General features: G+C 40.4%; 1 protein-coding gene across 1 annotated transcript in view; it reads left to right on the plus strand.

The window, feature by feature from the left end:
• PIK3AP1 (phosphoinositide-3-kinase adaptor protein 1) overlaps positions 1-12,373 on the plus strand; it is a 144,114-nt gene that overhangs the window by 98,014 nt on the left and 33,727 nt on the right. Inside the window, 2 exon segments of the mRNA XM_020996851.2 lie at positions 11,200-11,295; positions 12,156-12,353. Of these exon segments, the coding sequence (XP_020852510.1) occupies positions 11,200-11,295; positions 12,156-12,353 (294 nt within the window).

The following is a 12,373-nucleotide window of genomic DNA, read 5'->3' on the forward strand; positions in this document are numbered from 1 at the left end:
TTTGGTGAGACAGTCAGGGTTAAGTGACTTGCCCAGGGTCACACAGCTAATAAGTGTCAAATGTCAAAGGCCAGATTTGAACTCGGGTTCTCCTGACTCCCAGGCCAGAGCTCTATCCACTATGCCACCTAGCTGCTTCCCCCATCCTCCTTTTAGATTGTAACTCCTTGAAGTCAGGGACTCTGTGGCCTCTGTCTCTCTGATCCCAGGGCCTGGTATGGTGCTTTGTTTCACAAGGGCAGGAACTTAAGAAACACTTATGAAAGTGAATGACATTTCAGAGATGTCCTTTTCCAAGGTCCGTTTCCACAGTACTTTCCCCAGTAACCTAATGCCAATTAAATAGATCTACCTTTCCTTCTCTACAAGGAACAGGAAGAAGGAGGATACTGGGTGTCTCTTCCCTGGGCACTCAGAGTCTCTATGAGCCGTACATATAAGAAAGGGGATAATCGTATTGTCTGACATGTAACACTGTAAAGGGGAGAGCACTCATTTTTGATAAATTCTGGTATCTAGCTTAAAGAACACTGGACAGGTGGTCAGGAGACCAGTTTCTAGTCCTCTTTCTACCATTGGCTATTTGAATGACTGGGGACAAGTTATTATTAAACATTAAATATTAAATTATATTTAATCTTCCAGAGCCTCATTATCTCCCTCTGCAAAATGGAGGCTAAGGTGCTTTCGATGCTTCCTTTACAGGGTTATTGTGATAGAAGTGTTTGATAAACTGTAAAACTCTTGCTGACCCCAGGAGCCTTACCTGCCTCCCCATTACTAGACCTGGTGTTTAAATTAAACAGTAGAATGAACAGGCTGCTACAGACCCTTCATATCTCACCACTGTTCTGTCCCTCACTAATCATTTTCACTTAAATTTGCTTATAATTTAGGATCCCAGGACCTAGGCTCCTAAGATGGAGAGCCCCAAAGGATCTTCAAGACCTCTGAGTCAAACCCCTTCATTTTACAGATGATGAAACTGAAGCCCAGAGAGGTCTAGCTACTTGCTCAGTCAGGCCACTCCTAAGTGAGAAATCTGCCATTTGAATCCAGGGTATTTTCCCCAAATTTAGTCATGTTTGGGTGGCTAACAGGGCAGCTGAATAACAAGAAGAAGCTGGTTAACCAGTTTCTCTAAGCACCTGACTAATTGTACAGTGGCAGGAGCATTGGATTTTGAGTCAGAGAATCAGAGTTCAAATTGCTTCCGCTTCAATGGACCTCATTCTCCTCATCTATAAAATGAGGAAGCTGGATTAATGATTTGATAAATGTCCCTTCCAGCCAGAGGTATGCTGGTAAATATTTAACAACAGACTCTTGGGGAGGAGGAATATATGTATACACACATACACACACACATACACACACATATATACATGCATATATATATATATGTGTGTGTAAGTGTGTGTATGTATATATATATATATATATATGTGATATACTTTTAAGTTTAATTTGTATTAACATTTCCTCCATCACTTTCTTAAGTTAACCAAATAATAAATCAAGCCCTAATTGGTAGCACTTGATGATTTACAAGGTGCAAATGCTCACACCGAATATTTAACAACCTTGAGTGAGGCTGAAGACTTTTGCACGACTCTGCCTCACTTAAATCTAATTCACAAGCAAGTCTAAACATCACCCCATGATGTCATTGGTCTTCTTGGAGAAATGAAGGACAAACAACAATAACAAAAGCTGGTCCCAGCATGCCCCTGTATCTAACTGGACTTTCTATGCTTTTTACAAATCATCTCAGAAAAAAATTTGTAGGGTCACAATGATGTAGCATGTTAGATTTGAAAGGTACTTAAGAGAGCATCTCATCCAACTCCTCTCATTTTATAAATGAGGAAACTGAGGTCCATGGGGTGAAGTCATTGAGCTAAAGTCAGGTAGGTGGCTTGTGGAAGAATCAGGCCTCCCAGCAGGCATTGGAACTTTGAATAGGATTCTTTTTCCCCAAGATACCAAGTTTCAAGTGACCCCCATCCCCCTTCACAGAGCATGTTGAACAGAAAGCCAGGGTTACTTCATTACGTGGCTTCCCCACATCCAGTCACAGTGTGTCCTCATCTGTTTTCCAAATCAGTGTTCCCATGGTGCTGCTGGCATGTGTGACTCCCAAGGGAATAAAATACCGGAGAGCAGCTTCTCTTTGCCCATGCATAATAGAAGGTTGGTGAGATTGACCACAGACAAAGTTGGGAAGCTAAAGGTCAGCTCTCTGCATTTCCAAACTCCCCTTTCTGGACTCTTCTCTTCCATCATTAGCACCTCCTTCTGTTATTTCAGGCACCAATTATTCTTTATTTAACCCCCTTTTCCTATTAGCTGGAAAAGCTCTTATGTCTGTCATTTGTACTTTAGTATGATTAAATTTCTATCCATGTTATTGCTTCCAGGCATATTTTTCCTTTTATGCCCTCTGTCTAAATGTGAAGCAAAAGGCTTTGACTTGTGTTGGGACAGAGACAGGTGGGAAGATATTTCAGAATTAGAAAGCCCTATAATTGGGGCAGCTAGGTGGCACAGTGGATACAGCACCGGCCCTGAAGTCAGGAGGACCTGAGTTCAAATCCAGCCTCAGACACAACACTTGACACTTACTGGCTGTGTGACCTTGGGCAAGTCACTTAACCCCAATTGCCTAAAAGCCAAAAAAAAAAAAAAAAGAAAGCTCTATAATCTCTGAAACCATACTATTCCTCCTCCTTGTCAATGGCCCTGAATGGAAATTGGTTTTAAATTTATATTCTGGTTTATCTTTGGGGAAACAAGGTGGCCAGAAGAGAGAACATCCTGTCACACACAAGGACCTCCCCCTGCTTCCTTGACCTGACCCCCTGGTTCAGGGACTGGTTCAGGCTGTATGAATCCTACTCCAAAGAATTCTGGGAATGGGGAGCCATATAGCTGGGCACAATTGGATTCTTGCAGCTGAAACTCCAGAGCCTGGATCCTACCCTGCCTGAGTACAAGTTCACCAGCCACTGGTTCCTTCCCTTTGCACTCTATCGATCCTTCCTCGCCTTCTTCCAACAAGACATCAAGACTTGGGCAGGAATCCAAAACCCATTTTCCTTGTGTCCTTTTATATCCCCCCAAAGCACCCAGTGCAGCATGCTCTTAATAAAGTGTGTGTTGAGTTAAGCACAATGTTACTGCATCACAGTGTTAGAGAGAGCAGCAAACATGACAATAGAGGAGAGAGGTTTAAAGAAATCAAATGAACAATGTACTTTTTCTCCCAGAGCAGGGGCTCCTAATCTTTTCGGGTGGTATGGATCTGTTTGGCAGTCTGGAAAGACTAGGGATCCCTCTCAGAATCATGTTTTTAAATGCATTAAGTAAAAAATACAGGATTACAAAGGAAACCAATTATATTAAAACAGGCGTATATATGTATGTGTATATGTATGTATATACATATATGTGATATATATGCAATATATATTTATTTATAAATCCATCCATCCATTTATTTATTTGTTTGTCTGTTTATTTTCCCATCCAAGTTCATAGATCCCCTAAAATTTATCTACAGACGCTTTGGGTTTCCTTGGACCCAGGTTAAAAATCCCTGTTCTGGGATATTGGTAAATACAGAAAACCTAAAAACCAGAAGATTCCTTTGCCCACTCCAGCCTCTTCTTAGGCAGGTCCTCTGCTTTTTCTTTTCCTCTGTTCCCAAGCATCTCCCATCCCTGGAGCAAGGAGTCTGCTTTTATTTAATGGCTTCTCAGGGGGATGTCTTTACTTATCGTAAATATTCCAAACTACAGGCTTTTTATTTCTTTCCCAGGTAGATTAAGGGGAAGTGTAAAATTGCAAGAAATAGCCACAGTTGGAAGCCTTGAGATGAATTGAAGTTGAACAGAGAGTCCTTTGTATTAAGGCAGTCTGATTAAACTGACCTTTCAATGTTGCTTACCTTGATAAGCCTGGGGGGAGTACTTGTAGTAGAAAAGGAATGAACTCACCAGAAAAACTGGAATTGGGGGTGGGTTCTGTCTTCCATGTGAATGCTGGTTAAGTGAATTGCTGACAATCGGAGGTTCTAAAGACAAATGGAAATTTTCAGACAAAGATGGGTTACACAAAATAAGTGTAAGATGTAGTCTCAACAACGTGCGTGTGGGAGGGGGCCCACGAAACTGTTTGCTTAGCTATTATTAAATCCAAATCCTTCTAAACTAAAATACCAGATGAGGAAGAACAGCAGGGTTTTCCTCCTTCAGGAAACTACTTTTGAGGGGGAAGCTCAGTGGACTGAATGCTAGACCTGGCTTTGGGAAGACCTGAATTCAAATCCTGTTCCAGACACGAATTAGTTGTGTAACCCTGGGCAAATCACTTGACCTCTCTAAATCTCAGTTCGCTCATCTGTAAAATGGGCATAATAATAGTTCCTACCTCCTCTCAGAATTTGTTGTGAGGATGAAATAACACTTGTAACATGTTTTGCGAACCTTGAACCATAATGTAAATGTTTGCTATTATTGTTATTACTTGAAGTACCTTAACTGTGAACATCACCACAAGGACCAGGGTAATAACACTTTTGTCACAGTAAATGAAAGTTTATAGAGAATTATGATACTTTTCTTATCATATTTGTTCCAGCCTCATGTATGTGATATGAAAGCCACATTCCTATGTGGCTGAAGATTTCCCCTTTACCCTAGGCTAGACCCTCTGGTCTAATCTCATGTCATCCCTTCCACCCCCAAGCAAAACTTGAGTCTCAGAGGCAGCTGTTATCTTTTTTTTTTTTTAATGGAAGTGAGGATGCAGCTATTGCTTAATTTTCTCCTTATTACTCACTTTGCAATCCTATCCTTATTAAATACTTTACCATTTAATTTTTGGGTTCTGTCTGCTGCTGGCAAAGCAGCCTTGGATTTTAGATTGAGCTTGACATTAGAGGCTCTCACTCTATTCTAGGACGGGGACTTGAGCTATTTGTAGCACACTTATTTTCCAGAATACCCTACACTGAAGTAATGTGTTATTCCAGATTTGAAAGGGATAGATATCAGTTACCCATTTTACAGATGGGGAAGCCAAGAGAAAATTGAAATGACCTACCTAAGGTCATACGGTTAGTAAGCAGCAGAGCTAAGATTTAAACCCAACTATTTTGATCCATATTCTTCTCACTAACTATACTAGGATACCTTCCATATAATTTCATGTATTTCCAGACTCTGCATCTATTGATAGGAAATGCACCGTCTTTTGGAAGAATATATTTAAAAGTCATGGGTAATGGGTGGCAGAGCTGGGATTTAAGCCCAGGTCCTCTGACGCCACATCGAATGCCCTTTCTTTCGTTCATGCTGCTCTGCTGAAAATATTCCCAGGATATATTGTATGCTTCCGCGTTTCTTCTTGGCTGGAGTATATTAAACATACGTTAACTTTGCCTCAGTGACTCAAGGTCATTCTCACGAACACCAGCTATGGCACTGAGCTAAAGATATGATTGCAGAAACAGAGCTAGGTGGTGTGGGTCCTAATTCATCTGCTACTCCACTGCATGCATTGAAATGCTGGCTGGTAGCAAGCCTTCATCATTGTGCACTGACGCCCTCAGGGCCTGTTCAGGTGTAGGTGTCCTGATCTCTATTTCTCTGTCTCTATTCCTCTGTCTGTCTGTCTTCTCTCTCTCTCTCTCTCTCTCTCTCTCTCTCTCTCTCTCTCTCTCTCTCTCTGTCTCTATCTCTGTCTCTCTCTCTCTCTCTCTCGCTCTCTCGCTCTCTCTCGCTCTCGCTCTCTCTCTGTCTCTCTCTCGCTCTCTCTCTGTCTCTCTCTCTCTGTCTCTCTCTCTCTGTCTCTATCTCTGTCTCTCTCCTCTCTCTCTCTCTCTCCTCTCTCCTCTCTCTCGCTCTCTCTCTGTCTCTCTCTCTCTCTCTCTCTCTCTCTGTCTCTCTGTCTCTGTCTCTGTCTCTCTCTCACACACACACACCCCGGCTCACAAACACAGTATAAATTCCTTATGCCCCATGCAAAGACTACAGTGCTGAGGGCACAATGGTTTACATTCGACAACATTTTGTTTTAATTTTATTAATAGTAAGAATAACACTAGCTAGAATTTATATAGAGCTTGAAGCTTTGCCGAACACTTCTATTATCTCCCTAGATGTGATCCTGACAACAACCCTTTGAGGTAGGTCCTGGTATTATCCCCATTTTGCATATGAGCGGATGGAGGTCAGGAGAGATTAAGTGACTTGCTTAGGGGTCACACAATTAGTATCAGGGGTGGGATTCAAACTCAGGTTTTCCTGACTCCCAAGCCTAGTGCTATCCACGATGCTACCCAGCATCTAACTTCTCCCTCTTTGCCTCTGCCTCAGACCCCCAGACTTCGGGACTGTGCCTTCTTCCTTCTTTGCCTTCCATGCTAACCTATCCTGTCAGAGTGTCTTTAGCTCCCCACTCTCCTCACTGTTCTGATGGCCATCACCTCTGCTGCTGTTGCTTCTACCATCTTCCACTATTCTCTTTCTTCTTTTTCTCAGCTTTCCTTCTTTCTTTTTTCTCTCATTTCTTGTTACTTCTTGTGATTCTTATGTGAAAAGGCTGGCATTTTTTAGACACAGCCAATGGCTGTGTTCTGTTCCTTCTGTCTGGTAAAACAAGCCAACACAGCGACTCTGCTGTAATGTTGAGGTGTGCAGCCACTGTACCACTGGTCAAAGGTTCTTTCTTTTGGCAAAAAGACTTGGTACTTCCTTGTTCAGAGCCCTTCTGGAGATAACAGGTTTTACTGTACTCTGTGTGCTGACAGGTTCTTCTTTTAAAGCCACTCCCAAATGGAGTAAAACTTCCACATGCCTAACTATTATAGATTTACACCCTATGAGGTGTATCACGCAGTTCACTTTTTTAGAATTTGGTGTCACTCTTGGCTCATTCCTTCACAAAATGTCTGAATGTGATTCTTCAGAGCTAGGTGGCATAGTTGGCAGAGTGCTAGATGTGGAGTAAGAACATAGGGGCTTTGGCAAATTCAAACTTCATATTCTCTCCCCTGCCCCATCAACTTTAGTGCCCTGATAGATCAGTGAGGGAGTTTCCCCCACCAAGGCTGGTCAGCACCTTATGTGTAAGTCAGAGTCTTAGAGAGCTGATTAGAGTACTGGGCAGTGAAAGGCCTTGCCCAGGGTCACCCAGCTAGTAGGTGTCCGAGGCAAGACCTTCCTGGCTTCAAGGCCAGATGAACAGTCACTACCCTAAGCTCCTTCTCATTGTAGAGGCCTCCTAAATGCTTCTTTTGTTTGTTAGATCAGCAAGTTATCTTTAACTAATCTAAGGTCAGCCCCATAATTAACATGGTAAATGGGCCTTTGCCCCAAGGGGGTTAATTCAGGGAGTAAGGGCCCTTTCCCTCTCACAGTTTCCATTCTTTCTACTTATCACTTGCTACCACCCAACTACATCTGCTCCTAGAATAGTTATGGCTTAATGAAGGTTAGTTAATTGCTTGAAAACTGAAATTATACATCTTGACCAAATTAAATAGTTGAAGTCATTTGGCCTTTTTAGAGCATGCCTTTTGCTTGGCATCAGGATGCTGTCAATCCACAGAACTGTGTACAGCATCAGCATGTGAGCTCCTGGAAGGGCAGGGACTGATTTTGACCCTTTTTTTGTATCTCCAATGCCTAACTCAGTGCCTGACACATGGTAGGCACTTAATAAATGAAGTTTGACTGTTGGCTGATTCAGTTAGTGAAGTCACAGGATACTTACTAAATGCCCAGTGCCCAGGGTTCTGTGTCAAAGTTAATGTTTAATGACAGTCACATAAGATGCCGAATTAGAGTTAGAAGTATGAAGGCATTCAGGAGACCCTCCAGGCTAGGCTAATTATAATGTGCTTCTAATGTAACACAAACCCAATATAAGCAACAGAGAAACATACAGAGAAACTTGTCATTGAATATAAAAGGAATTCTCTTTGGTTATGCTGATTTTGCTTTCTTTGTATGTATGTGAAATAGGTCATATGGGGGTACATGCATATCAACATGTTATTCTGACTCATGTAGAAATAGGGGAAATGCATGGAAAAAATCTTAGCCATCTTTCTCATTGCATCTATGGATCTATGCCAAGAAAACTCCAAATGGGGTCATGAAGAGTTAGACACAACCAAAACAACTGAACAAATATGAATAAATGTAAAGACTCACAGATATTGTGATAAATGGATAGAATTTGGGCAGGCAGATGTAGGCACTTGTTCCCAACACTTCTCCCTTTTTAGTTCCTGACCTCCGTGAAGAAAATCCTGATTTACTGGAACTGAAGTCATTTGAACTTTCAAAGAAACTATCATATTCCATATTCTTTAAGAAAAAGAGAAATTCCATTTAAAGTGACTGTAGACAGTATAAAATACTCGGGATTCTACCTGAAAAGACAAATCCAGGAACTATATGAACACAACTACAAAATACTTTTCACACAAATAAAGTCAGATCTAAACAATTGGAGAAATATTAATTGCTCATGGGTAGGCTGAACCAATATAATAAAAATGACAATTCTTCCTAAATTAGTCTATTCATTCAGTGCTATGCCAAACTACCAAAAAATTTTTTTATAGAGCTAGAAAAAAATAATAAAATTCATCTGAAAGAACAAAAGCTCAAGAATGTCAAGGGAATCAATGAAAAAAAAATTGAAAGAAGGTGGTCTAGCCATGCCAGATCTCAAACTATATTATAAAGCAGTAATTATGAAAACAGTCTGGTACTGGCTAAGAAATAGAGTGGTGGATCAGTGGAATAGATCAGGTACAAATTACATTATAGTAAATGACCATAGTAATATAGTTTATGATAAACTCAGAGATCCAAGCTTTTAGAACAAAAACTCATTATTTGACAGAAACTCCTGGGAAAACTGGAAAACAATATGGCAGAAACTAGGTCCAAGAGTGGGGAATATATATATAGATATATAGATATATATCTATATATCTATATATCTATATATGTATATAGATATATATATATATATCTATTTGTATCTAATAGTAAACATCTAGGGGAAGAAAAAAGAGAAATTTATATGATAATTTTGTTGTATATTTGAAAGAAATAGCAAGTTGTGCATAGTGGATTTGCAGTTTCGTGTGCAATCATCTTTTTTTTAATTGTACTATGTTATGGGGGGGGGGGGAAACACTTGTAAAGGACATATAAAGAAAGCCGGTATCTATATCCAGAAAAAGAACTGATAAATAGAAGTATGTATAGAATAATTTTACATATATGTATGTGTGTGTATATACATATATACATATACGTACACACATATGTATATATACATATGTTTTTACATATGTGTATGTGTGTGTATATACATATATACATATACGTACACACATATGTATATATACATATGCGTATACACATATATTTATATACCTATTTTTGTCTAATGGTAGCCATCTCTAAGGTGAGGGAAGAAAAAAAAATGACATTTACCTGATAATTTTGTTTTATATTTGAATGGAACAGCAAGTTATGCAAAATAGTTTTGCAGTTTCGGGTACTATCATCTTTTTTATTGTACTATGTTATGGAAATGTTTGTTTTATTCCACAAGTTAAAAATAAAATGTTTTTAAAATTGTAAAAAAAAGAAAAGGAAAGGAAGAGAAGCAGCTGGCAAGAAATCTATCTAGGTTAGAAATTTGTTTGTTTGTTTTTAAAAACCCTTCCTCTAGGGTCAGAACGGCATCATCTGAATCTCTTATACCTTCCGTAACTGTAGAACTCTCAAGTTAGAAGTAATGATGGAACTTGGGGCAAGTGACAAGCCCTGTGGCCTCAGTTTCCTCCTGCGTATAATTGAAGGAGTTGTACTGGATCATCTCTAAACCCCCTCTCAAATCTAGAGTTCTATGTGTGGAATGATGCTTCTGATGCACTAAAAATCTGAAGTTATCATAAAGGACTAAATCATATTCAGTTGATTATACTTAGTAAGGCAGTAAAGTAGATTGATATACTTTAGGAAGATTTTTAGCCATAAAGGTAACAGGGAGGAAGGAGGGGACTATTCATTCCTCCTTAACCCATAGTTATCAAGGAAATGTAATCAGAACACCCACTTGCCATCTAGTTCCATTACTCCATTTTAAAATATGAATTTTTGAGGTACAGTTTGACCTATTGAATTAAGTTCAGACTTAGATCTCTTCTCTTAGTCAGGGCCAGGAATTAAAAGGTAAGACTCTTAAATTTCACTTTCCTTTAAGCTACTTATTCACTGCATCCTACTCACTGTGAGCCTCTTAGGGAAACCGCTTCATCTGAGTTTGCCTGTTTGCAAAATCGGAGCCCTCAGCCTTCATGCCTAGCCAGCAGGATATTTGGGAAGGAAAGCCAATTTTAAGAGTAATACCTATAAGATCAAATATCAACATCCTCTGTGTGGCTTTTAAAGCCCTTTGCAACCTGACCTCTTCCTGACTTCCCAGTGTTCTTATACTTTGGTCCCTTTTCACTGGCTATCCCTCTTTCCTGGAATATCTCTTCCACATCGCAACTTTCCCCATCGAGATATATCGCTAGTCTGCATAAGAAATTAAATGGGAATTTTGGGGGAGTTTGTGAAAGCTGAAGGTGACAGATGAAGGCCAGCAGGCTTAGAAAGTCAGAAATCCATAAAATATATGTATAGTGCTGTAAATACCCCATGAAAAAGAAAGAAAAAAAATTCATACTTTTTCCCTGGTACAAAGGGAGGGCCAAAAATTTTTACGTGGATTTTCCAGATTGAGGAGACACCATGCTTAACCCCAGCAAAGTGGAAGAGATAATTGTACTCCCTCTTCACCTCTGACTCTAGGCTTCCCTGGCTTCCTTCAAGATTCAGCTCAAAGCCTATTTTCTTGGTCCCCTCCTCACACCCTTCCTGAGATTACTTTGAACGTACATTGTAAGCCATTTTGACTCAGGCACTGTTGTAAGAATATAAGTTCCTGGACCAGACCTTGTGTCGTTATTTACATGTTGCTTCCTCCACTAGAATGTGAGCATCCTTGAGGGCAGGGGCCGTATTTCTGCCTTTCTTTGTATCCCAAGTGCTTGGCACGTAATAAATCAATGCTTGGTAAATGCTTACTGACTGACTAAATTCTAAATTCTCCTTCCAGATGTAGAGATGCTCCAGTCCAGTGCATCTAACACGAAATCCGCAGACTCTTTTCCTGTGGCCACCAAAGACTCCATCATTCGAAAATTTTTGGAAGGTAAAAGCTGGGTTGTGGGCAGGGCAGAGGAAAAAGAGAAGAGAAATTGTAATCCAAGACTTTGTGTGGGTCTAGGAGAAAGCTGGTCTTATGTGTAGGCAGTGACATATGTGGTATGTTTTTAGCAATACAGAAAGGGCCACCTGCAAAAAACCAAACCCAGACAAAAACAAACAAATAAACTTCTCCAGTCTGTTCACCATTAATCAGTCTGTTGAAGTGTAAGGCATTATTTTCAGAAGTCCTCTGTTAAAATGGACATAATAAGTGAGAAGGCTAACACCTAGCCTATTGTCAACCACTAATATTTGGAAGTGGATTAGCTTGTTAGAGTAGCCACAGAAAGCCACCTTGCCCTGCCTCCTGCTCCCCTCCACCCCAGACAACAGGTAGTGGGAAGATGGGTAGGGTGCCAAGTGGTAAAGGAGGAGAAGCTAGATTCTTCCCGTAGGTTCCCCTAATCCCTTGTAGAAAGGGAAGCAGGCAATAGGACATTGGAGTCCTAAGCTTGTTGTGGATCCGGAGATATCCCCTCATAATTCCATTCAAGCATTGAGGTTCCACTTTCTCTTATGGACCCTGAATAGCATCATCTGTTTTCTTGAATTCTGATAGGATGATAACCTAGATCCCAAGGAGTAAAATGAGGCTAGAGATAAACTCTCTTCTAAAATAATCCCCAAATAGGAGTAAATGGGTACTGGGGACAGGGGGAGAGGAAAAGAAGCAAAGAGTGATAAATAAAAAAAAGTTTTCTTTGTGTGTCCATATTTGGTTCAAGAGCTAGTTTTAAATATTTTCTAGAAATGACAGCATTTTGCCAAGCTGGTAGGGTCATTTGCTTCTCTGCTATTTCCTAGGCAACAGTGTAGAAGTGTCCCATTTGGAGAGAGACTCTTGCCCTGATGGTGGGGATGAAGATGTTTACCACACAGTCGAAGATGATAGTGCCTTTTCTGTGGATCTGGCCAACAGACCCCCAGTGCCTGTGCCCAGGCCAGAGACCAGTCCTCATGCCAGTTACCAGATGTCCCAGAGTGAACCATATATTTCTAAAGGTAAGCCTAGTGGCATGTAA

This window comes from Phascolarctos cinereus, unplaced genomic scaffold (assembly GCF_003287225.1).
Source record: "Phascolarctos cinereus isolate Bilbo 61053 unplaced genomic scaffold, phaCin_HiC Scaffold_3;HRSCAF=262, whole genome shotgun sequence".
NCBI lineage: Eukaryota > Metazoa > Chordata > Mammalia > Diprotodontia > Phascolarctidae > Phascolarctos > Phascolarctos cinereus.